Raw genomic sequence first — 23,951 nt, forward strand, 5'->3', positions numbered from 1 at the left:
TGCATATGCATTTGTAGGAGTTTCCCTTTCAGACACAAAATTTATGGGAGGAGAGTGTTTAAATGAATCATGCAAAGTGATTTACTAAGGTTTGAACTAGTCAATTTACTGGTATTTGCGGCATTATTTACCTAAAAGCATGTCTCAAGATCCCGATAAAGATGTAGTTCTAAAAATCGTTCTCAATATTAAAGAATAGCAGAATTCACACCACTACTATAACGATAATGGCATAGACTAGAGAAACAATATTGTTGGAATCACTTTCAGAACGATTTTATCCAGCTGATGAATGATAAAAAGATTGACAGCCAATCAGAATCCATCATTTAAAGTAACAGACAAGCACACGCTTATGATAAACAGAACGAGATTGTCCGCTGGCGTGGGCGGTAACATAGTTATCCTCATAGTTATCGTTCTTGGTGTGAACGGGCCTTTAAACCAGATGCTAATTAGCGCTGCTCTTGGTAGATTGAGTTGGTCATTATGGAAATGATCCGGCTGCGTCTGTGTTCTTGAATGTGCAGTAGATCACGCGCAGAACTTTCCATTCCCATGGGCGCTACTTTACCCTGTTTAGTAATGTTGACCACAATTTTAACAGATCTTGGATCCAAACAAGTGTGTTACAGCAGTAGACCTTCCTTCTGTCAGTTTTAGACTCGGTAGAATGGTTAACACAATAAAGGTTTGAACTACAGCTGTCTCTCATTTTTATAATACTGTTAGAAAAACACACTTTGGTGTGCCAGTTCCTCAAAGGGGCTTTTCATTTTTTTTTTTTTTATCACATCCCTCGTTTGTAATCACAACGTTTTTTTGGTCTCTCGTGTCTATAAACTTTATTGCTTTAACTTTATTTATTTGTTGACTAAACCTGTATTTGTATGTTCCACCTTAGGAAGAGTCACCCTGAACAAAGAGAAGAGCACTGTGAGAATCCAAAAATCACAGTGATGCAGATGGGACGTAAAATAACTGTGTTAAGCTCTGTGGGACATTTCACAAACTCTGATGACTGATAACAGAGAAAGTAAAATCTATTTTAATAAATAAAGTGCACCTTTACCGTCTACAAGTAGCCACTGTCTATTAAGATGACTTTAAAATGAAATATTTTTTGTAAAATATTACTAAGCTGTCACAATATGGGGAAATGGACCAGTGAGATCAAAGTTTAACTGCACTTGGAGATTCATTTCAATTGATATTTGTAATGCACAGAGATACATTCAAGTTTTGCTTTCTTGACTGAGGTGATTTTATCACCTAGGACGCTGTGTAGTTGCAATCTGCATATAAAGAAGACAAAAAGCATTGGTAAAAATAATGTTGCTTTTCTTTTTTCTTGGAAGGAATTATACTGTATGTTGGCATTGTGGTGAGGCTTCTTACATTGTTTTTCTTTTTTTTTCTTTTCTTTTTTTGAAAAGCAAATTGACAGACATTTTCTTTTAGATTTTATACAATGATATATGTTTATTTAAAAATGAACATTTTTAATAAGAATTTTCAAATAATTAAAATATATAACATTTTCTAGCTTCAGTGTGTATAATGATACTTTCAATGTTATATGTTTTTGAATGTCAAAACATATTTGTTGAATTTAAAAAAAAAAAAAACTTCTGTTTTGAGGTTTGATTTACTCTGTGTTGAAAGTTCAGTGTGGTTCATGAGCTATACTGTATACATATGTACCTCTTCAGGGTTGATGTTTGTTTTACTGACAAACTATTCCATTCTGCATTTTCCTCTGTGAATCTGTCGGAGTCGAAGGTCCTTGTTAATGGCTTCAAGTGTCATTGAATCAAGAAGTGTTGCAGATAAAGCGATTCAAAGACAGTTACTAGCTGGATATCTGTCTACTTTATTACAAAAAAAAATATCACTAGAATCAGCTTAATTTCTTTGTTGTACTGTAGTCCTTTTCTTTTTGATGATAAAAATGTAAGAAAGTGCCATTTTAAGTGTTGTCCTACTCTGTACTGGTGCATTTTAAGTTTGCCTTATTTTGTCAAGTAAGAAAAAGGAGTAATCATGGGATTAATAGATTGATATAAACTCCATTTGATTTACTAAAAAACATGAATATATGTAGCTAATTATCATTAAGATTGATTCAATGATAAATCCTGAAGACTAACAGAAAATCGACTGAAATAAAGCAAATATGTTGGTGTCATTGGTTAGATTTGTTTACATCACATTTCTTTATATTTACAGTCCACATGATTTTACTTTTTCATTGGGCAAAATATAATTGTTTACATTACATTTGGTATTGGGTAAATATGACCCTGATGTATGTTTTCATAAATCACTCCACTTAACATTGTTGATGTCATTATTTTAGATTTTGTATTAAGTATAAGGTTGATTCTTACACTAACATACGGTGTAAGATTCAACAGACTGTGTATAACTCATTCAGCACATGCTCATTAAAATTCACTCTCTGTCTGAGAAAAATGAGTGCAATTGTTTCACTTTGTGAGTTTTCTAAACATCCTAAAATTTTTGGATGTCATTATTTTCAGCTGGCAATAATTCTGCTTTTTATTTCTATTTTTATCTCTGGATTAAACATTTAAATTCAGCATGAAACGAACGTTGCGATAGTCTTTTATTTCTTGTGATATTGCGAATGCTGCAATCTCATTTGAATTGAAATTGAATTGAAATGCCTTTTATTGTCACTATACACATGTACAATGAGATTAAAAGCAATTCCTTTTCCAGTGCCAGCATTAAAAAAAAAAAGAAGAAGAAGAAGAGATATAACAACATAGAATTAAATAAGTAGTGCAAAAGGAGAGAATGTCCAGGGGTTGGGGGGTTAGACTGTGAAGTCAGTGCATGTGCGAGTTCAAAGTGGTCATGGCTTTTGGAAAAAAACTGTTCTTAAATCTGTTGGTCCTTGTTCTAATGCAGCTGTAGCGCCTCCCTGAGGGCAACAGGTTAAACAGATCAAAGCCAGGGTTTTTCGTTCTGCTAAGGCAACGGGAGGTGTAAATGTCCATCAAGGAGGGGAGAGGGCAGCCGATGATCTTCTGTGCTGCCTTTACTACTCTCTGAAGCCTCTCCCTGTCTGCCACGGTGCAGCTGCCGTACCATACAGTGATACAGTACGTCAGTAGGCTCTTGATGGACGAGCGGTAGAAAGTCAGCAGCAGGTTGGTAGCCAGGTTGCAGGAAGCAAAGTAAAGCTTGAAATGCAGTGGTGTAAAGTAAAGCGTGAGATGCAGTGGTGTAAAGTAAAGCGTGAGATGCAGTGGTGTAAAGTAAAGCGTGAGATGCAGTGGTGTAAAGCGTGAGATGCAGTGGTGTAAAGTAAAGCGTGAGATGCAGTGGTGTAAAGCGTGAGATGCAGTGGTGTAAAGTAAAGCGTGAGATGCAGTGGTGTAAAGTAAAACGTGAGATGCAGTGGTGTAAAGCACACCACCACTGGACTCTAGAGCAGTGGAGACGTGTTCTCTGGAGTGACCAATCACACTTCTCTGTCTGGCAATCCGATGGACAAGTCTGGGTCACTCTTAATGCTTCAGCATTTCAAGACATTTTGGACAATTTCATGCTCCCAGCTTTGTGGGAACAGTTTGAGGATGTTAGCAATAGCAATAGCAATAGCAACTTTATTTATATAGCACAGTTAAAAGCAGCAGCCATATCACCCTGTAGCCCAAGACTGGTTGCCCACTGAAGCTAAGCAGGGCTGAGCCTGGTCAGTACCTGGATGGGAGACCTCCTGAGAAAACCAGGTTGCTGCTGGAAGAGGTGTTAGTGAGGCCAGCAGGGGGCGCTCACCCTGTGGTCTGTGTGGGTCCTAACGCCCCAGTGTAGTGACGGGGACACTATACTGTCAAAGAGCACCGTCCTTCGGATGAGACGTAAAACCGAGGTCCTGACTCTCTGTGGTCATTAAAAATCCCATGGCATTTCTCGTAAAGAGTAGGGGTGTAACCCCGGTGTCCTGGCCACATTTCCACCCATTGGCCCTTACCAATCATGGCCTCCTAATAATCCCCTTACATTGAATTGCCGCTATCACTCTCTCTCCTCTCTCCACCTATAGCTGGTGTGTGGTGAGCGCACTGGCGCCGTTGTACTGTGGCTGCCGTCGCATCATCCAAGTGGATTCTGCACACTGGTGGTGGTTGAGGAGAGATCCCCATATATGATTGTAAAGCGCTTTGGGTGTACAGTAGTACATATGAAAGCGCTATGCAAAATGCCTCATTCATTCATTCATTTAAAACAACACAAGTTGACCAAACTGCTTTACATTGTATCACATAGCACAAAAAGAGGAGAAAAGCACAAAAAGAAGAGAAAATCTACTCTACAAAGACAACATCATATAGGCAACACATGTAGTAAAAATCATTGATTAAAAGCTATTGAAAACAGATATGTTTTAAGTTGTCCTTTGAAAACCTGCACCGTATCGGCGTCTCTAATATGTATAGGCAAGCAATTCCAAAGTTTAGGGCTCGCTACAGCAAAGGCGCGATCTCCTTTTTTCTTTCGAAGTGTCCTGGGTATTTTGAGTAGTTTCTGACTCTCTGATCTCAGACTTCGTCCAGTCTGATGTTCCTGTTCCAACATGACTGCACACCAGTGCACAAAGCAAGGTCCATAAAGACATGGATGATCGAGTTTGGTGTGGAGGAACTTGACTGGCCTGCACAGAGTCCTGACCTCAACCTGATAGAACACCTTTGGGATGAATTAGAGCGGAGACTGGGAGCCAGGCCTTCTCGCCCAACATCAGTGCCTGACCTCACAAATGCGCTTCTTGTAGAATGGTCAAAAATTCCCATAAACACACTAATCCTAGTGGAAAGCCTTCCCAGAAGAGTTGAAGCTGTTATAGCTGAAAAGGGTGGGCCAACTCCATATTAAACCCTACGGATTAAGAATTGGATGTCATTAAAGTTCATGTGCATGTAAAGACAGGCGTCCCAAAACTATATATATATATATATATATATATATATATATATATCTCCACCAAAGGCACAGGGTGACATCCGTTCCCTGTACAAAAGAAGCCTTCAAACATAGATTGGATGTACAGAACTGACAAAACTTTCAGAAATTGATAGTCTGAACAAGGCAAAACTTGCACTGAAGATCGAGTTACTTCAAAAGGAACTTCAGAGTAAGTGCTAATACACTATTTCACCCAGCGTAAGACTGTAGACCGTACATAATATCTGTTATAGCAGGTAAAAGATGACTGAATGCTGCCTGCAAAATAAAATGCATATGCGCTTAAGCTTGTTTGTCTTGTCTTTTATTCAAGAACAATAAAAAAATAGTGTTCAATAATTCTGTCTCATGCAGCTCTGCCACTAGGTGTGCACTGGCTGGAGGTCATCATCAGGCTGCACCACAGGGGTCCTCTCTTTTCGGATGGTGGCAATGTTGTGTAGGATGGCACAAGTCACTGTCAGGTGCAACCCTCAGACTTTTTGCCCAAAGGTGATTTCACGAGTTCACATATTAATGAAATCTGATGTAATATTATAATGCGTATTTGGCTTGCTGTCCGGGGGGAGGGCTCCGAGCTCGGAATTCGGCCCGACCCCAGAGTACTCCCCCCTATGAATGTATAGCTCATAGGTATCTATGAGTAGACCCAGCCGAAAGTGAGGTGATGGGGAGGTGGCGGGATGCTGAGAAATGAGTCATGAGACGGGAGGTAAGGGAAGGCTTTATTTATACTGGCTTCTTCTTGTGCTGATTGGATGATTACCTGAACATGCTCCTCCCGAACTTTGTTACATAAAACTTCATTTCAGTACATGCCCTTGTTCTGGCTAGAGGTGCATTTTTAACGGGTTTGTGGAGCAGGGTTTGGGTAAGGGAATGGCGTCATAAAATACATCCTGCAAGCATAGCCCCTGTCTCCAAGCAGGATCCCATCATAATCACCTGTGTAATAGAAAAATGCAGTTCAGTTGGGCACAACATTACTGTACATAATACAGTGAGCTTCAGATTTATTTTTCTCTTACCATGTTCACGTAATGTGCATAAATGTGACTCTGCACAGTCATGGAGTTTTACAACCTGGGGTCTTAAGTGGCTTGGAATTAGCACAAAAACTCTGGAATGGCACGACAGACAGCACTTTTCTCCAATAGTGTACAGGAAAGTGGCGCTCACAAAGAATCTCAGGCCAATGCTCACAGTCTGTGCTTGTTGTTGTTAAAGCCTGACTCCGACGAGTCGAACTTTTAATATGAAGGTCCAAAAAATTAATCAGGCACATGATACCCTCATATCTTTCCAAAAGTAAACTATCGCTCTGCACTAAAATATCCAAATCTATCCCACATTACACGTTGAATTCGGAAAGTTCTTTGTATTATCTTGGCACCTTATGCAACAGGTTGCTCTGTGATCCAATCCTGTTTACATGAAATAAGCTGCTCCCAAGCAGGTTTGTATGGAGGTATTTTTGGTGCAAAACTACTGAACGCCTGTGACAGTGGAATTTGTAGTTGTAGAGAATAGCCACACATGTGTATCAGTAAATTTGAAGTCACAGAGAGAAATGTTTTAAGAGTTGCAAACTTGTAGACTTTTTTTTATCTTCCACAAACACAACACAACAGTTACACCTTCTCAAATTCTTCATTGCAGGTGCACAAATCCTATTCTACAAATCACAAATTAAGAAACTCATACGCTCACATGTTTGCTACAGTTGCTGCAGTGAATATGGTGCAAAACGCATTTACACACCCGCATCAAGAAATGTGAAGTCACGGAGAAATTTTGCTCATCTGCAAATCAGTATGTGAATTCATCCAATGAGAGTTGCACACTTGTAGAATATTTTCTCATAAATGTCTTGTATATTTTTCTAGCACAAACACAAGTACATAACCACAGCTGCTTGAATCTGCTGCGACGAATCTCAAACACTGTTTTTCGCTTAAGTGACAAGTTTCGCGCGCTCTCCCTTTTGCACCAAGTGCACCGTGAAATGTGGGGCAAAAGTGAGTTGTGCATCTGTAGAGGCAGTGGGCGGAGCCTACATGAATATTCATGAGTTTCCCGGCCTGGCATGCGCGTGGAACTGCTCATTGTAGTTCACGCTCCTCGTTTCTCAGCAGGTTTAATGGATTATTTAAAAAAAGGTAAATATAGTTTCAGCGCGAACTTAAACTACAATTGTGTATCGTTTTGTTAAACTCATAATGTTTTTATTAGTTTGCACGTTTTGTGCATTCGTTAATGACTAAATGATTGCTGGCATTCACTTCGTGTAGGCCTATATAAAGCACAGCAAACTTCAACTCGTTCATTTCGTTGTGCTTTTCCTCTGTACATTGCAATGCTTTAAACTGTCTTTTGTTATCATTTGTTGAATGTCACTGCAAAAAAAAAAAAAAAAAAAAAATAACGTTCCACTTTTACCGTAAAACCAAAAATTCCAGAACACCTGAATGATTACAGCAACACTTATTTCCCACAGAAGAGCAGAATATTCCTAAATACATGAACCATTACCATTTAATTTATTTATTGCTAAGCTCTTCTGATACCTTACCTTATGAAGCTTTACAACTGTGTCATCTCTGGCAATAATCTCTGGGAAATAACTCCACAACCATATCCGTGTCCAAATAAACATTTTGCACCCTACACTGATGTCTCTTTGTCATGTTCTTTCTTTGACCTTATGTGTTGCTCTGTGTGCCTGGATGATACACAATGATGACCATTGATACAAATGCATGATCTACTTCCGACTTGAACTCTTGAAAATGAAACCTTTAAACTTTGTTGGATCAATGTTAAAACATGACATTCTGGTATTTAACCCTCTGAGGTCTGAGGGGTTTTTGGGGTCCTTGAGATGTTCTGACATGCCCTGACATTTGTGCTTTTTTCAGTTGCTTATAAACATATTAATGGCAAAGGTATAATTACACTCTATTTAGCACAAACAGGGCTACCATAATATGTGAGCAACATGCATGTACATGTTTGTATTTTTGAGAGAATAATGTTTATGCATGGTTATTGAAAAAACTAAAAACGAAAGTTTCTGAAATAAGGCCACAAAACACATACTAAATACGTGTCAATAAGACTTTTGACTAATTGATGTCTTTGCCTAAATTTTTTTCTTCAAAATGATGTGAAAATCATCCTGCCCTTATCATTCACATAACACAATACATTGATTTAAATCTTGTAAAACACTTTTTGTTTGTAAAGGCAACATGCGCAAGGGGCGTCAACCATTCAACAACATCATGCATATGTAGTGGTTCACACCTTAGGAGACAATGGGGCCCGCATACTTAATGAGCCATTCATTCAGGTGTGTCACCTATAGCCACAAGAAAGAATGCAAGAGCAATATATATACAGTATATATATATATATATATATATATATATATATTCTACCAAATTGGTTCACAGTTGGAAGCATGTCAAATTTATTTATTTTTTCACAAATTTTGCTTGCAAATTGTATAATATCCAAGGAAAACATGTCTATTAATTGTGCAGTTAATTCTCATACTGTATTTTCAGTTTTGGAATATGTATCCTCTCCCCAAATTTGTCAATAATAAAACACAATAAAAATTATTTAAAGAAAATGCTTATATCTACCTTGTAAATATATATTTTTTTATTAAAAAGGTTACAATTACAACAACAATTGAAGTGTAATCTTTCTTTGTAAAAACTAAAGTATACATTTTATCATACATATTTCAAACTTCGAATATAGCCTACATTGACAAAACATACTACCCATCAGCATGGCCAGTTCTAATGTGGTACCTAAAAGAAACAGGTCTATTTGATCGAATTTAAGATCAACCAAGAATAAACCTTTTTATATATCTATATATCTATATAAGTGTCTAAATCCGCATTGAAGCTCCACACCCCAAAGAGTTGGTGGCGGTAATGCACCAAATTCGTATGACAACCGCAAATAAATTTAACATATTAGCAAAAATTGGCAAACAAAAGCTTATTTGAGGTGGCAGATATTTTACAGTAAAAATGTGTAATCTATCCAAAACTAATCAACGAAATGTTGTCTTTCATTTGTCTGTAACATAGGTCTTTCGTTTTTATTATAAGGAATATAAATGTTAATTTTAATACGTTGCTTATACAAATACATTTTATTTCAACATATTTCAATCGATTTTACTCAGTATAGCAAAATAGTTTGCTAAAAGCAGATCATTCATTCACACACAGAAACGCAATTTAAATTTAAACCGTCTTTTTGCAAGTTGTGGTAAACAGCGCATCTCTGTCGTTCATTCATTCACACAGAAACGCGATTTACTTGAGAATGAAAAAAAAAACTTACTACATTATTCCATCCGTTGCTCCTCGAAATACCAGCACTTCTGAGGTAAGTTTTCCATTATTATTATTCCTCACAGCGCTGCGAGACAGTGTAGACAAGTACACTTATCTGAATAAACTTGATGTGTTTTCTCGAGCTGATATGTGGGCGTTCACAGTTTGTATGGGATCGTCTCAGTCATTTGCGTTTGAATAGCGCGCGCTCTCCGTGGGCGGGGCCGATTATAATGTAATGAGATGAGATGAGCTCGACTGGAATCGCTCTCTTTTAATACAGATTTCACAAGATGAGAATATTTGTTTTTTATATAAATTACTTCATTTAAAAGAAGAGAATTCAAGCTTCATGCCTGTGTGTCTGTATGCCTGTTTGACTGAGTATTCGCTCAGTTATTGTTCATTTTCGGACGCGTTTCAGAATGGACTTCACTGGCAGAGAGAAGGCAGAACTCGCTTCGTGTTTATTTTTCTTTATTTGGCAAAAAGCACAACACTTTGTTTTTATTGTGAGTATACACAAAAATAATACACATTTAACAGAATCGATTGATGTATGAAACTCCTATGGAAAATCAAAGTCAACAGAATATTTATGAGTTTCTTTTACATTGATAAAAAAAAAGCGAGCTGGTATCGCCGGCGATACCGTAGACCTCAGGGGGTTAAGATTTGCATGACAAAAGTTTGGAATCACTATGATTTAAGAAATGTTATACATTTATAGCAGGCAAGGTCAATTTCCACACTTCATTAAGCAGCACAACCATTTTCAACTGTGATAATAATCAGAAATGTTTCTTGAGCAGCAAATCAGTATTAGAATGATTTCTGAAGGGTCATGTGACAGAGCTGAATCCTGGAAATGGTGCCATGGACGAGACCCTCCATCTCTCCACCTGCTCTTATGAGACCCTCCATCACTCCACCTGCCCTTACGAGACCCTCCATCACTCCACCTGCTCTTATGAGACCCTCCATCACTCCACCTGCTCTTATGAGACCCTCCATCACTCCACCTGCCCTTACGAGACCCTCCATCACTCCACCTGCTCTTATGAGACCCTCCATCACTCCACCTGCTCTTATGAGACCCTCCATCACTCCACCTGCCCTTACGAGACCCTCCATCTCTCCACCTGCTCTTATGAGACCCTCCATCTCTCCACCTGCTCTTATGAGACCCTCCATCTCTCCACCTGCTCTTATGAGACCCTCCATCACTCCACCTGCCCTTACGAGACCCTCCATCACTCCACCTGCTCTTATGAGACCCTCCATCTCTCCACCTGCTCTTATGAGACCCTCCATCTCTCCACCTGCACTTATGAGACCCTCCATCACTCCACCTGCTCTTATGAGACCCTCCATCTCTCCACCTGCTCTTATGAGACCCTCCATCACTCCACCTGCTCTTACGAGACCCTCCATCACTCCACCTGCTCTTACGAGACCCTCCATCACTCTGAGACCCTCCATCTCTCCACCTGCTCTTATGAGACCCTCCATCACTCCACCTGCCCTTACGAGACCCTCCATCACTCCACCTGCTCTAATGAGACCCTCCATCACTCCACCTGCTCTTATGAGACCCTCCATCACTCCACCTGCCCTTACGAGACCCTCCATCACTCCACCTGCTCTTACGAGACCCTCCATCACTCCACCTGCCCTTATGAGACCCTCCATCACTCCACCTGCTCTTATGAGACCCTCCATCTCTCCATCTGCTCTTATGAGACCCTCCATCACTCCACCTGCCCTTACGAGACCCTCCATCACTCCACCTGCTCTCATGAGACCCTCCATCACTCCACCTGCCCTTATGAGACCCTCCATCACTCCACCCCGCTCTTATGAGACCCTCCATCACTCCACCCCGCTCTTATGAGACCCTCCATCACTCCACCTGCTCTTATGAGACCCTCCATCACTCCACCTGCTCTTATGAGACCCTCCATCACTCCACCTGCCCTTACGAGACCCTCCATCACTCCACCTGCTCTTATGAGACCCTCCATCACTCCACCTGCTCTTATGAGACCCTCCATCACTCCACCTGCCCTTATTGCCTCAGATTGTGAAGCACAACACATCACGCAACAACCTCAGGCACGAAGGAACGGCTCACCTCTGGCGGTCAGCTGATTAATCAGAATAAAGCTGCAGAATGGGAACCGCTGTGTTGAGATGGCAGAAGGATGTGGGGTTCAGCGCCTGTAGCCTACATACATGATTGTAGTTTGAATAAAGCTTTATTTCATGTGTTTACTTGTATATGCATTTGTTTATTGTGTGATGGTGACTTTCATTCATTCTTTTACTAATTTATTAATATTTCTCATTGTTGTCAGTAAATAAAATAAAATAATTTAATTAATTAATGCTTTAATTAATTGTTTGAATGAAAATGTAGATATGTTCACTATATACACATCTAGAGTGTATTCATGCATAGCTATGTCATATGACATACATTACATTTTATTTGTTTTATTGAATTATATCATTTTTAGTAAAAAGTAATATAATTAAGTATTGGTCAGCATTTATCGTTGTTATTATTGTATGTTTTGGGGTGGGATAGCAATGCAATTCATTCTGGGGTAATATCATTTTTTTATATTAATGATACTTACATTTTTCGAGTATAAAATCAACAGTTTTCTCCAAAGACGAATCTTCGCACAGCTGCCCTTTGTGCAGACATTACAAACGCTGAGGAAAACCGTTCTAGGTAGGGCTGTAGAGTTACTGATGTTATGAGGTGTATGTATATATATATATATATATATATATATATATATGTCATGGGTTCGCATATATACATAATATGAGATTTTATACACAGGAAAAAAGAACCTACAAGGTTGAATATCTTAATATATATTTTCTTAAATAATTCATTATAATACATTTAAAAAATGATTTTTTTGTTATTTATAGGTCTAGGCCTGAGGGATGAAACGAGTTAAATTCAACAAGAAAAAGAGGAAAACATAAAGGAGATTTAAGCTACTTTTGCTTGTGGATGAAAATGTTTGGATATAAAATAAAGAAATTAACAACATATTCAAGAGATGACCATTTTTGGATTTCGTAATAAAAATAAATAATATCGTTAAGAATAAAACGGTGGGTCACATTAGTAGGGTTAAATATAAGAACATAAATGTATTCACAAAATAAATGGGCAGCAGTTTCTTCAAAAAGACGCTTGTTAACGCTTGTGATAACGCGTCGTAGGTCACATGATAACGTCAACATGGCAGATGTCCGGTTCGCATTCATACTTAACGAGATCAGGCTATAAAGTACCTACTCTTTTAGCGCTTTCGAAGTAAGTACTTATTGAAATTAAGTACCTACTCATTGAATATGCGGTTTCGAACGCAGCCCTTGTCTTGCTGTGTCTCAATTCACCTACTTATACTATACCCTAACAGTATGTACTGTTTTTGTGAAGACTCTCTTCTTGACCATCGGTCGCACACATCAGCCATGTTTTGTAGTTTTCTAAACACTTTTAACTCGTGTTTGTAGTTCTGAACTGAATCCTCCTTCAAAGCGCAATGGGTTGTGGGCAATATTAGCCGTTATAGTGAGCACGGATCCACACTTCGAAAATCGACCAGAAATAGTAGACCATCTGGGGACTTCTGGCATACTCTTTTCAACATACTATGTTTTGGGACACACTTATTTTAATCTCACATACTGTTTAGGATGGATAGTATGGACATTGAGACACAGGGTCAGTCTCTCTTATTTGATAAAAGGGCTGTATCCAAAATTGCATAGTTCCCTACTATATAGTTGGCGAAAAACAGTATATGACAAAAGTATGTTCGAATTTACAGAACTCATAAAGGAGTAGGCAAAAAGTACCCAGATGATCTACTACTTCCGGCTAGATTCGAAAGTGTTCATACGATGGACACTTTACTACCCCATGAGGCCTCAGGAGAGGATTTGTGAATGGCAGTGAAGCGACAACTGATGCTGGAAGGTCACATGACAATGATAACATGGTGAATGTAGTATATATGAATTTCATTCATACTACACATAACATACTTTTTAGAGGTTGTGAAATAATTACTTATTCCAAATAAATACCTACTCAAGAGTATGTGATTTCAGATGCAGCCATTGAGCGGACATTTACAAGACACCATTTTCAACTAAAAAACAGACAACTTTTTATGCATTTTGGCCATTTATTTTCATCACCACAGAGTTTTGGAGGCCTAAAAACAAACATTTAAAAAAGGGTTTCAAAGTGCAAGTTTAGCAAACGAGCATTAGCAAACGAGAACAGCCTGGAAAGTCACTAGAAGATTTTACATTATCTACATTCATTCACAATTTTACAAACAAGCTTGTCTATGACAGAAACTTACTGTAATCTAAAAAGAACCTGAGTTCAAATGATAGACTAGAGATTCATAAATACAGATCCCAGAGAGAGAGGGTGTTTAGTTTTGTATGACCCTCTAGGGCTTAGTGATCAAACGTCAGATAAAGTTTATTATAAACTATTAAGCATCACAATATTCATATACAAACTGTGAGAGCACAGGAATACAATAGGGAGACCAACTCCATCACATCAGCAGTGCTTCATGGTACAAGGTGTTCCCGCAGAGCAGTTTTGGAATCATTTGCTTGCCAAATTCTTAAGAGAATCATGGATATGTTTTTCGTTAGGAAATTCTGCTGTTAAACGAAAAACATGTAATGTAAACTGATGGCTTCAAAAGCATATACCAATTAACCTTGGAGCCTACAGTAGCTGCATTTAAAATGCTCAATTTAAGATTACCCATTTATACAGAAATTTATAAACTTCTGGAACCCTATGGTTGGATGGTATTTGATGCAAAATGACAAGTCAGAAACAAGCAAGGATTGGTTTGTCAGTTTTATTAAGAACCTCTCTTTTGCCCTTGAACCATTACAGGACCAAGTGAGGCCTTGCCTTCCCACTGAATGCCTAGAGAGAAGAGAGCCAAGTTAGAGCACTTGAATAAAAGCAACCTTAGAAAGAGCAAACGCTACCAACCTCCATAGGGAGAAGCAGCAAATTCATCAGGACCACATGTTGAGTCACAGCAACCACAAACTTGGTCGTTTCCATCAGCAGCAATCCACCTGCAAAAAGACAAGACACGGAACCTTCAAAATGAACAAAGTCCATACATTTTATTTTTTTTATTAAATAAAATAAAGTACCCATTGGCAAAGGAACAGGATTTGCGCTGAGCATCACTGGGTGCAGAAGCAATAGTTGCCTTCAGAATACATGTTATGTAGATCTGCAAGGGATGTCATACAAATCACAAAACCAAAGCAGACCAGAAGAGAAAACAAATTAACGCATGATATTCGTAATACATACAGAAAGACTGTTGCCCTCATGGAACATAAACGCCTCCAGCTGGAAGTGGATCTTGTCAACCTGAGACCGAGGCATGAAGCGGGAGCTGGAAGCTGTAGTTTTGGCATCCACAAAGCACCTGATGACAAAACAATCACAAAAAGTAACTCATGAATGTCAATTGTAGAGCATCAAGCAACTAGACTTTACCCCATGACTCTGTGACAGTGATTACAAACAACTTAAAACAGTCCTACCGCATCAAGGGCCATGACCTTACCCATGATTCTCAATGAAGGAATATCTTGGAAGGGAGTTCACATCAGGTACTTGAGTGGCCACACAGCGGTCCACAAACACACGCAGAGGCACATGATTGTACTGATACACAGATGCCTCGATGTTAATAACGTCACCCAGGAAATAGGAGTATGAAGGCCTCTGATAGGACCAATCATCTACACAAATAAAAATGTATAATTATTTTTAAGTGCACAGCCACAATAGAAAGGGTAAAGGTGTATTTTATTGAAAGAAACAACCTGTACCAACCCATCATGATCTTCAGGGAGAACAGCAAGACCTCTTCACCAGCCTTGGTTGAGGCATAAGGGAACCATGTTGGCCTCAAGGCATCACTGCTTACATTTTGAAGCCTTCGATTCATGAAAGTACCCATTAAATGGTCTCCCAGTTGCTCGAGAAAGTACAGAAAGTCACAGAGATCATTTACCTTTGATAATGGCATTGAACACCAACAATTGCACCATCGGCCCGGGTAATCGGAATACCTGCAAGCGCCTCAGGGGTGTATGTAAGAGAGAAGGTGTAGACAAGCTCATCCTCATTCATCTGGAAAAAGACTGTGGTTACCAAGAGGGTCATCCCAGAGACTTCACGTATACCAAGACAGTGCCCTCATATTACTATGAATGGGAAAGTGCTCGGTGCAATAGTGGAATGACTCCACAATAAGAGCATCAAAATGTTGTTGATTATGTAAAGGCAAGTAGTTTGAAAATTCAGGATTTTCAAACAGCTAAGACCAAGTAAACTGACAGCTAAGACCAAGTAAACTGACTTTCCTTGAAAGATTTTGGCTATCTTCTGCCACACCAAAATAACCCATTAAGATTTATGAGTTCTTACCATCAGCAAGCTGATGCAGTTCTGTAACTCATAGTCAAAGATGAGCACTCTTGACTCAGGATCCTGACCAACAACAGGACATCCACCTAGAGACAGACCAGTTGGCTGGATCAACTGACCATTGCTGAAAAAGTCCTGCTGGACCTCTACAAGAACCCGATTCTCGCCGCATTGAACCGCTACGCTGCTGGGAGTCACGGGTTGCCTCAACTGGAAGTCCACCGCCAACTCACGCTGCACCTCGGGAACAACGGGATACCTCCAATCCAAAGGCTTCACTGGACCCTGCAACAGCTGCTTTTCCTGAAGGCCAAAAGGCTCCTGTGCAAGGCTTTTGAAGTCGGGACCCAAAGGACTCTGAAACTGAGAAGCCACTTGCAAAGGGTTCCAGAGCCTTAGAGGAGAAAGGGCAGGACTTCTGGAAGCTGGATCTGATTTTGGCCCTATGCTTCTTGGACTGTGACTGTACCTTAAACTTCCCCAGACATCAGGCAGATCAAATGCAACAATCACAACCATCACTAAGACAACTTTCAGAAACCCCATCCTAACAAACTTTGATTCAAACACCACAACACACACAAGAACTTGGCTTTGCCTGTTTGTACACCTTTGAATTAAGGTGGTTCCACCCCTTTTACCTTAATTGATTACCTTTGATTCTCCTCTGGACCTGTAGATTTTATGCATCTCGGGCACCCACCGCTCTTCACATTCTGTATGTCTCTCTTATCTGACACATTAAGGGGGGTATTTACATGACACCATTTTCAACTAAATCTTTTTATGCATTTTGTTCATTTACACAACAACAGCATTTTGGGGGACTAAAACTCAAAGTTTTGAAAACTGGTTTCAAAGTGCAAGTTTTTGAAACCGATACCATTATTGTCTATGTAGTCTAAACTACAAAAACATGAATGCGTATGCGTATTACGTTTTCAGTCTATAGGCATGTAGTGTTTCTTTACAAAGTGTCATTGCCAACTACTGGCCTGGCAGCAGAATACAGCATTTTTTGTTGTTTTCACAGATCCTTGTGAACCGGGATCATTTCGACAACATTGTTGTCTGTACGCAAAACATTTAAAAATGCAAAGGAAAACCTTTCTTATTTTTAGTACAATGTTGTCATGTAAACATACCCTTAGTTCAGTTATTGGAGCTCTAGCCTAATGAGTTGATGATCTGAATCAGGTGTGTTAAATAAGACACACTTTGGCTATCAGTCCAAATCTGATTATTTGTGTAACCGATTGGAATCTGAACTAAAATTATTGATGTCCACATTGGATTATTGCAACTTATTCAGATCTGATGTGTGTATCCATGCCGCTCTTTCACTTGCCGAAATATCTGCATTGATTTCTATGGAAATTACGTTGCGTTGGTAAGCATACACCAAAAACAACACCTGCAACATAGGAGTCTGCTATACAGATATCTTATTTACAACGTGTACTAGCCACCGCGCTGGACTACTGCATCTTCTTAGGCCACAGCAGAACTATAGGAGGCTGGTATGAGCAGCTTTATTCCGTGCTGTCGTCTCCACTGGTTTCAAACCATGTCTTCATTATGTTGTCATTTTCTGCTCATTGAGCACTTTACAACAATCTTGTTTCTGCAGCAACTTTCAGCATGTTTCATAGCATCTGTTTACATTTTGTGTGGCATGAGAAAGTTGCATAAATCACATGAACCCCAATCATAGCAGACAGATTGAAACTGATTTACAGAAATGTGATTCAAAACAATGTAGCTTGAAACAGATTTGTAAAAAAAAAAAAAAAAAAAAAAGATTTATTCACACTTGCTAATTTTTTTTATTCGGATTAGGACTGACAGTCTTAATATAGCTAAAATGTGCAGATGAGTGGATCCCTTGGACTAGGACTGAACAACCACTGCATTAGCAAATGTGAAGTCTGGAAAGTCACTAGAGGGCTTTAAGATATCTACATTAATACACAATTTTACAATTAAGAAACTGACAGCTTGTAAAGACAGTCAACTAACGAGCACATGAGTGCAAACAAATTATAGACTGTAGTTTCATGTACACTAAATATACAGGTCAGAAAGAAAAAAAAAAGTTTAGTTTTGTATAACCACTACAGCTTCGTGTGATCAAACTTCAGTGGAAGCTGATTACAACCAATTGTCACAATATGCACAAACACAGAGTACAGGAATGATAGGGAGACCAACTCATTACATCTGCAGTGCTTCATGAGACAAGGTGTTCCTTGCAGAGCACTTTTGGAATTCTTGAGAGCATCATGGGTAATTATTTTCACCAGGAAATGTACATGTCACAGGTCGGGATGGGCCAAACCAGACTACACCCACCCCTAGACCAAGAACACTTTGAGGAGCGTGCCAGAGACGAGACCAGAGACAGAATAAAAAGTAACAATTTTATTGAGAATAAAATAATTGATAATCCTAATCTAAAAGTCTTCTCTCCCTCGTCCAGGGAGGATCCAAGGCGGGGCAAAGCAGACACAATCTTCCCCACAGGTGGCGATTCCCAGTAAGGGGTACTGGACAGGTAAGTATTGGACAAGTGAGTTCCTCACAGGTAGGTAGATGATCCAAGCTTCCTCTCCTCTTTCACGTGGGGGACAGTTCACAGCAGTCGATAATGGGCAGGTAAGTTTCTTACGGTAAGTAGGTTATCAGAGTTCCTTCTCCCAGGCTGGTATCAGGTGCACAGTGGGAGGTGATGGACGGGTGAGTTCTCCGATGAGCGGATGGTCAAAGCTTCCTCTCCTCTTTCACGTGGGGGACAGTTCACAGCAGTCGATAATGTGCAGGTAGGTATCTTACGGTAAGTAGATTGACCGAGCTCCTTCTTCCAAGCTGGTATCAGGTTCAAAATGGGAGGTGGTGAACAGGTGAGTTCTCCGATGAGCGGATGGTCCAAGCTTCCTCTCCTCTTTCACATGGAGGACAGTTCACAGCAGTCGATAATGTGCAGGTAGGTATCTTACGGTAAGTAGGTTGACCGAGTTCCTTCTTCCAAGCTGGTCTCAGGTTCACAATGGGAGGTGGTGAACAGGTGAGTTCTCCGATGAGCGGATGGTCAAAGCTTCTCCTCTTTTACACCAAGGGCAATTACCACGGTAAGAAATGGACAGGTAAAACTACAGCAGGTCCTCCGCAAACACCGTACGAGACTTCCCCTAAGGCAGAAGGGGGCAAGCTCAGGAGCGGTGTACAACTCCCACGGGTGTCTTGGGAGGGCAAATGCTTCGCACCCTACAGGTGGGCTTCACGGCTGTAGCGAACTCAGTCACAGACTGAACTGGGCTTTCTCTAGGACAGACAGAATCATAACTTCACACAGCAATATAATGTTCTCACAGGTGTCGTGGGGACAGAGACTTCACACCAACTGTCCTTTCAAACCCCTTCCCCAGTTGGACATACTCGATCCCTCCAGGCTCTGATGATATAAGATATACCAATCTGACTCTTGGGCGAGTGCACGGCAGTTAAAAGCAATCTTTCACACACCCACAGCAATTTCACTCCAATACACAGCGCAAGGAAGGAGAAGGAACGTCATTTCAAACACTTCAAGTCCACTCGTTAAAGTGTAATTAAGACCAGCACTCACCCTGGGTCTCGATCTAAAGAGCGAAGGATCGGCGGTGTGAGGAAGGAAGTTCTAAACACTTCTTCATAGGCATGAACTGGATTCGCTTCACCCTCCGAACGGAAGGAGATAAGAACGGCAGAGAATCAGTTTAATTCACTCAGTGTTATTCATACGGCGCACTCCAAGCACTTCAACCCACATCTATCTCAGTATCAAGCGTGCAATAGGAGATTCAATAATCAATTACTTATCTTCACTCTTCCATCTAGACGATGTACTTTCCTCTTTCCCTCTCGCTCTCCGTCTCCAATTCCTCATACACACGATATTCCTTTTTCCTCGCAACAAGCCCTCAACGACACACTTCAGAGAACACTTCCCAACAGAAACAAGTCACATCCAAGCAGGGGAAAAAGCACCACAAGCAGGGGAAGAACAACGCTCACTTTCTCTTCCTCTGACTTTTTATACTCTCATGAGCTAGTGTGGCCCCATTCAAACGCTCAGCGCAAATTACCCACACCTGCTGTCAATCCGCCACTAGGTTACCATAGCGACAGGCACTCACCCAGGCTTTGGGACGGTGTTTCGCTTCCCAAATCTCAGCGGGGACATTTCTCTAACAGGGATAGTCCCGGGCTTATTTGTCACCCCGTGACATACACAGTTAAACAAAGTAACAAACTTATTTCTTCAAAAGTATATATCAATTAACCTTTGTCTTACACTAGCAGCCTTTAAAAAAAAAAAAAGTTCTTTTTTTAAATTCCCTATGGAGAAAAACTTCTGTACCTTTGCAAGTCCCATATAACAATGCAACCAAAGGGTTCTAGGCTATATGGGACTTACAAATGTACAATAGGACTATCAGTTTCACCACATTGGCAGAATGAGGCACTTCCAATTTAAAGTGTTAAACCAGACATGAGGAGTCAGATGCAAGCATGGATTGGTTTGTCAGTTTTATTGAGAACCTCTCTTTTGCCCTTGAACCATAACAGGACCAAGTGAGGCCTTGCCTTCCCACTGAATACCTAGAGAGAAGAAAGCCAGGTTAGAGCACTTGGGGGGAAAGCACAAAAAAAAAAAAAAAAAAAAAAGCAAAAGCTACAAACCTCCATAGGGAGAGGCAGCAAATTCACCATCAGGACCACATGTTGAGTCACAGCAACCACAAACTTCGTCATTTCCATCAGCAGCAGACCACCTGCAAAAAGACAAAGACATGAAACCTACAACGTCAGAAAAGTCGACTAAAAATAAACCCCCCAAAAACCCATGTACCCATTGGCAAAGGAACAGGATTTGCGCTGAGCATCACTGGGTGCAGAAGCAATAGTTGCCTTCAGAATACACGTTATGTAGATCTGCAAGGCATGACAAACAAGTCACAAGACCAAAGCAGATGGAGGAGAAATCAAATTAACTCATATTCATAGTACATACAGAAGGACTGTTGCCCTCCCGGAACATAAACGCCTCCAGCTGGAACTGGAGCTTGTCAACCTGAGACCGAGGCATGAAGCGGGAGCTGGAAGCTGTAGTTTTGGCATCCACAAAGCACCTGACAACAAAGCAATCACAAAGAGTAACTCATGAATGTCAACTGTAGAGAATCAAGCAACTTGACCTTACCCATGACTGTGGTTACAAAAAGCAACAAACAGTCCTACCGCACCAAGGGCCATGACCTTACCCATGATTCTCAATGAAGGAAAATCTTGGAAGGGAGTTCACATCAGGTACTTGAGTGGCCACACAGCGGTCCACAAACACACGCAGAGGCACATGATTGTACTGCTTCACAGATGCCTCGATGTTAATAACACCACCCAGGAAATAGGTGTATGAAGGCCTCTGATAGGACCAATCATCTATACAAATAAACACTTTAGGCACAGCCACAATTGCAAGGGTAAAAGTTTATTTTATTGAAAGAAAAAACCTGTACCAACCCATCATGATCTTCAGTGAGAACAGCAAGACTTCTTCACCAGCCTTGGTTGAGGCATAAGGGAACCATGTTGGCCTCAAGGCATCACTGCTTACATTTTGGAGCCTGCGGTTCATGAAAGTACCCATTAAATGGTCTCCCAGTTTCACGAGAAAGTGCAGAAAGTCACAGAGATCACTTACCTTTGATAATGGCATTGTACACCAACAATTGCACCATCGGACCGGGTAATCGGAGTACCCGCAAGCGCCTCAGGGGTGTAGGTAAGAGAGAAGGTGTAGACAAGTTCATCCTCATTCATCTGGAAAAAGATTGTGGTTACCAAGAGGGTCATCCCATAGACTTAACATATACCAAGACTCTCATATTGCCATGAATGGGAGAAGGTGCACTGTGCAATATGGAAGAATTCCTGAAGAGCAAATCACCAATTAGTCAAGTCTTCACATCACTACAGCTGCCCTCAGAAGCTCCAGTGTTGCCAGAGATAGTCAATGTTTTGGAGACATGCGCATTGGCTGTTCCTGGGTAAAAACTAGCTTTAACACTATTAAGGCACAAGATTTGTTCTGGTTTCTTAAGCTCCTTTCAAACCGTTTGTGGGATAGTTTACATCAGATGTTGGTTTGAAGGGTTATTTAAAAGGCAAGTAGCTTGAAAATTCAGGATTTTTCCTCCATTTAAATAAATAGAACTTGGTCTTAGCTGCCCTGGAATTGTAAATGACAACCAAGTTAACCGACTTTCCTTGAAAGATTTTGGCTTTCTTCTGTCACACCAAAATAACCCATTACGATTCATGAGTTCTTACCATCAGCACGCTGTTGCAGTCCTGTAATTCATACTCAAAGATGAGCACTCTAGACTCAGGATCCTGACCAACAACAGGACATCCACCTAAAGACAGACCAGTTGGCTGGATCAACTGACCATTGCTGAAAAGGTCTTGCTGGACCTCTACAAGAACCCGGTTCTCGCCGCATTGAACCGCTACGCTGCCGGGAGTCACGGGTTGCCTCATCGGGAAGTTCTCCACCAACTCACTCTGCACCTCAGGAACAGTGGGATACCTCCAATCCAAAGGCTTCACTGGACCCTGCAACAGCTGCTTCTCCTGAAGGCCAAAAGGCTCCTGTGCAAGGCTTTTGAAGTTGGGACCCAAAGGACTCTGAAACTGAGAAGCCACTTGCAAAGGGTTCCAGAGCCCTAGAGGAGAAAGGGCAGGACTTCTGGAAGCTGGATCTGATTTTGGCCCCATGCTTCTTGGACTATGACTGTACCTCAAACTTCCCCAGACATCATGCAGCTCAAATGCAACAATCACTAAGACAACTATCAAGAACCCCATCCTAACAAACTTTGACTCAAACACCACAACACACACCAGTAATTGGCGTTGCCTGTTTGTATACCTTTGAATTAAGGTGGCTCCACCCCTTTTACCTTAATTGATTACCTTTGATTTTCCTCTGGACCTGTAGAGTTTATGCATTAGCCAATGAGAGCGTGCTATGATGTCACTAGCCGGATATGTCATTATCAAACATCGCAGAGATCAGTGATGCGGGTGCTTTCAAATGTGAGTAAACACGGTTCCTTGTGTTAAAATTGCATGTGTTGAACTAATGTAGAGTAAACTATTGAATTAATATTATTATTATTATTATTATTATTATTATTAATTGTTGAAGGTGTAAAGACTTTACACAGTATAGTATAGTTGTGATGTTGCTGTAAAAAGACGTTTTATTATGTATAGCTAACAGGGGAGCTCCAGTAAGGACACGTAAGTTACGTCTCTAAAGTGGATTTACATAAACCATATACATCTTAAAGACGCTTATTTTAAATGTCTATTTACATCTGGCAGGAAAATCTTCAATAAGTATTGGAGAAGAGCACATCACAACATGAAATAGACATCTGAGTGATGTATGTGTGCTATTATGTAGAACAGTGGTTCCCAATTCCAGTCCTCGTGACCCACTGCTCTGCACATTTTGTATGTCTCTCTTATCTGACACACTCAGTTCAGTTCATGGAGTCTCTCCTAATGAGCTGATGATCTGGTTCAGGTGTGTCAAATAAGGGAGACATACAAAATGTGCAGAGCAGTGGGTCACGAGGACTGGAATTGGGAACCACTGAGTTAAGCCTATTTTTGCATAACTCTGTCTGTTTTTTAGACAATAACGAGTGAAAATAGTTAGGTTAGATACATTTGAGTAGGCTTGTTTTGTTAAAAATCGATAGCTGTAATGCTTTGGTGCAGAAGGAAGCCCGTGAGCCACGGAGGTAAGTTTGCGTGCAGATTAGGCAAATTTCCACCTATTAGACAACGTTAGTCAGCTCATCATTTTTTGTTCTGCTTCACTTATAGCTCTTAAACCTTTAAAATGGAGTTTAGGAAGATGTATGTAACCACGGCCGTTAGCTTTGATTAGAACAAATCTATAAAGTAACTAAACATAAGTTATCTATTTTATTTGTCCATTA

The 23,951-nt window shown here is 40.3% G+C and overlaps 3 protein-coding genes across 4 annotated transcripts in view; 1 reads left to right on the forward strand and 2 right to left on the reverse strand.

The window, feature by feature from the left end:
• Positions 1-2,584, forward strand: part of dab1b (DAB adaptor protein 1b) — a 64,025-nt gene extending 61,441 nt beyond the window's left edge. For both annotated transcript variants that reach the window (XM_082174257.1, XM_082174258.1), the window contains one exon: positions 905-2,584. The gene's annotated coding sequence lies outside the window, so the exon portion shown is untranslated. The remainder of the gene's footprint in view (positions 1-904) is intronic.
• Positions 2,585-13,985: 11,401 nt separating this feature from the next.
• Positions 13,986-16,681, reverse strand: LOC309501971 (zona pellucida sperm-binding protein 3-like). Its single transcript, XM_082174271.1, has 8 exons — positions 15,895-16,681; positions 15,479-15,597; positions 15,298-15,401; positions 15,026-15,203; positions 14,767-14,884; positions 14,601-14,683; positions 14,431-14,519; positions 13,986-14,361 (listed from the first exon to the last, which is right to left on the reverse strand). Exons 1-8 carry the CDS (start codon positions 16,438-16,440, stop codon positions 14,294-14,296), a joined length of 1,305 nt encoding a protein of 434 aa, XP_082030397.1. The 5' UTR covers positions 16,441-16,681; the 3' UTR covers positions 13,986-14,293.
• A 4,728-nt stretch (positions 16,682-21,409) lies between these two features.
• LOC309502003 (zona pellucida sperm-binding protein 3-like) lies at positions 21,410-22,834 on the reverse strand. Its single transcript, XM_082174322.1, has 3 exons — positions 22,267-22,834; positions 21,638-21,756; positions 21,410-21,560 (listed from the first exon to the last, which is right to left on the reverse strand). The coding sequence occupies exons 1-3, from the start codon at positions 22,801-22,803 to the stop codon at positions 21,425-21,427; spliced, it is 792 nt and encodes a 263-aa protein (XP_082030448.1). The 5' UTR covers positions 22,804-22,834; the 3' UTR covers positions 21,410-21,424.
• Between the last annotated feature and the right edge of the window lie 1,117 nt (positions 22,835-23,951).

This window comes from Leuciscus leuciscus, assembly GCF_965113295.1.
Source record: "Leuciscus leuciscus genome assembly, chromosome: 6".
In the NCBI taxonomy this organism is placed as follows: domain Eukaryota; kingdom Metazoa; phylum Chordata; class Actinopteri; order Cypriniformes; family Leuciscidae; genus Leuciscus; species Leuciscus leuciscus.

What these genes read in the sequence shown, in the direction of transcription:
- LOC309501971 (XM_082174271.1), bottom strand. Translation starts at nt 16,440, where the DNA reads ATGGGGTTTCTGAAAGTTGTCTTAGTGATGGTTGTGATTGTTGCATTT. An exon ending in ACTGCATCAGCTTGCTGATG is followed by an intron (nt 15,598 to 15,894) that starts GTAAGAACTCAT and finishes GTCTTTTTCCAG; the next exon opens with ATGAATGAGGATGAGCTTGT. An exon ending in GTTCAATGCCATTATCAAAG is followed by an intron (nt 15,402 to 15,478) that starts GTAAATGATCTC and finishes CATGAATCGAAG; the next exon opens with GCTTCAAAATGTAAGCAGTG.
- LOC309502003 (XM_082174322.1), bottom strand. Translation starts at nt 22,803, where the DNA reads ATGGGGTTCTTGATAGTTGTCTTAGTGATTGTTGCATTTGAGCTGCAT. An exon ending in ACTGCAACAGCGTGCTGATG is followed by an intron (nt 21,757 to 22,266) that starts GTAAGAACTCAT and finishes ATCTTTTTCCAG; the next exon opens with ATGAATGAGGATGAACTTGT. An exon ending in GTACAATGCCATTATCAAAG is followed by an intron (nt 21,561 to 21,637) that starts GTAAGTGATCTC and finishes CATGAACCGCAG; the next exon opens with GCTCCAAAATGTAAGCAGTG.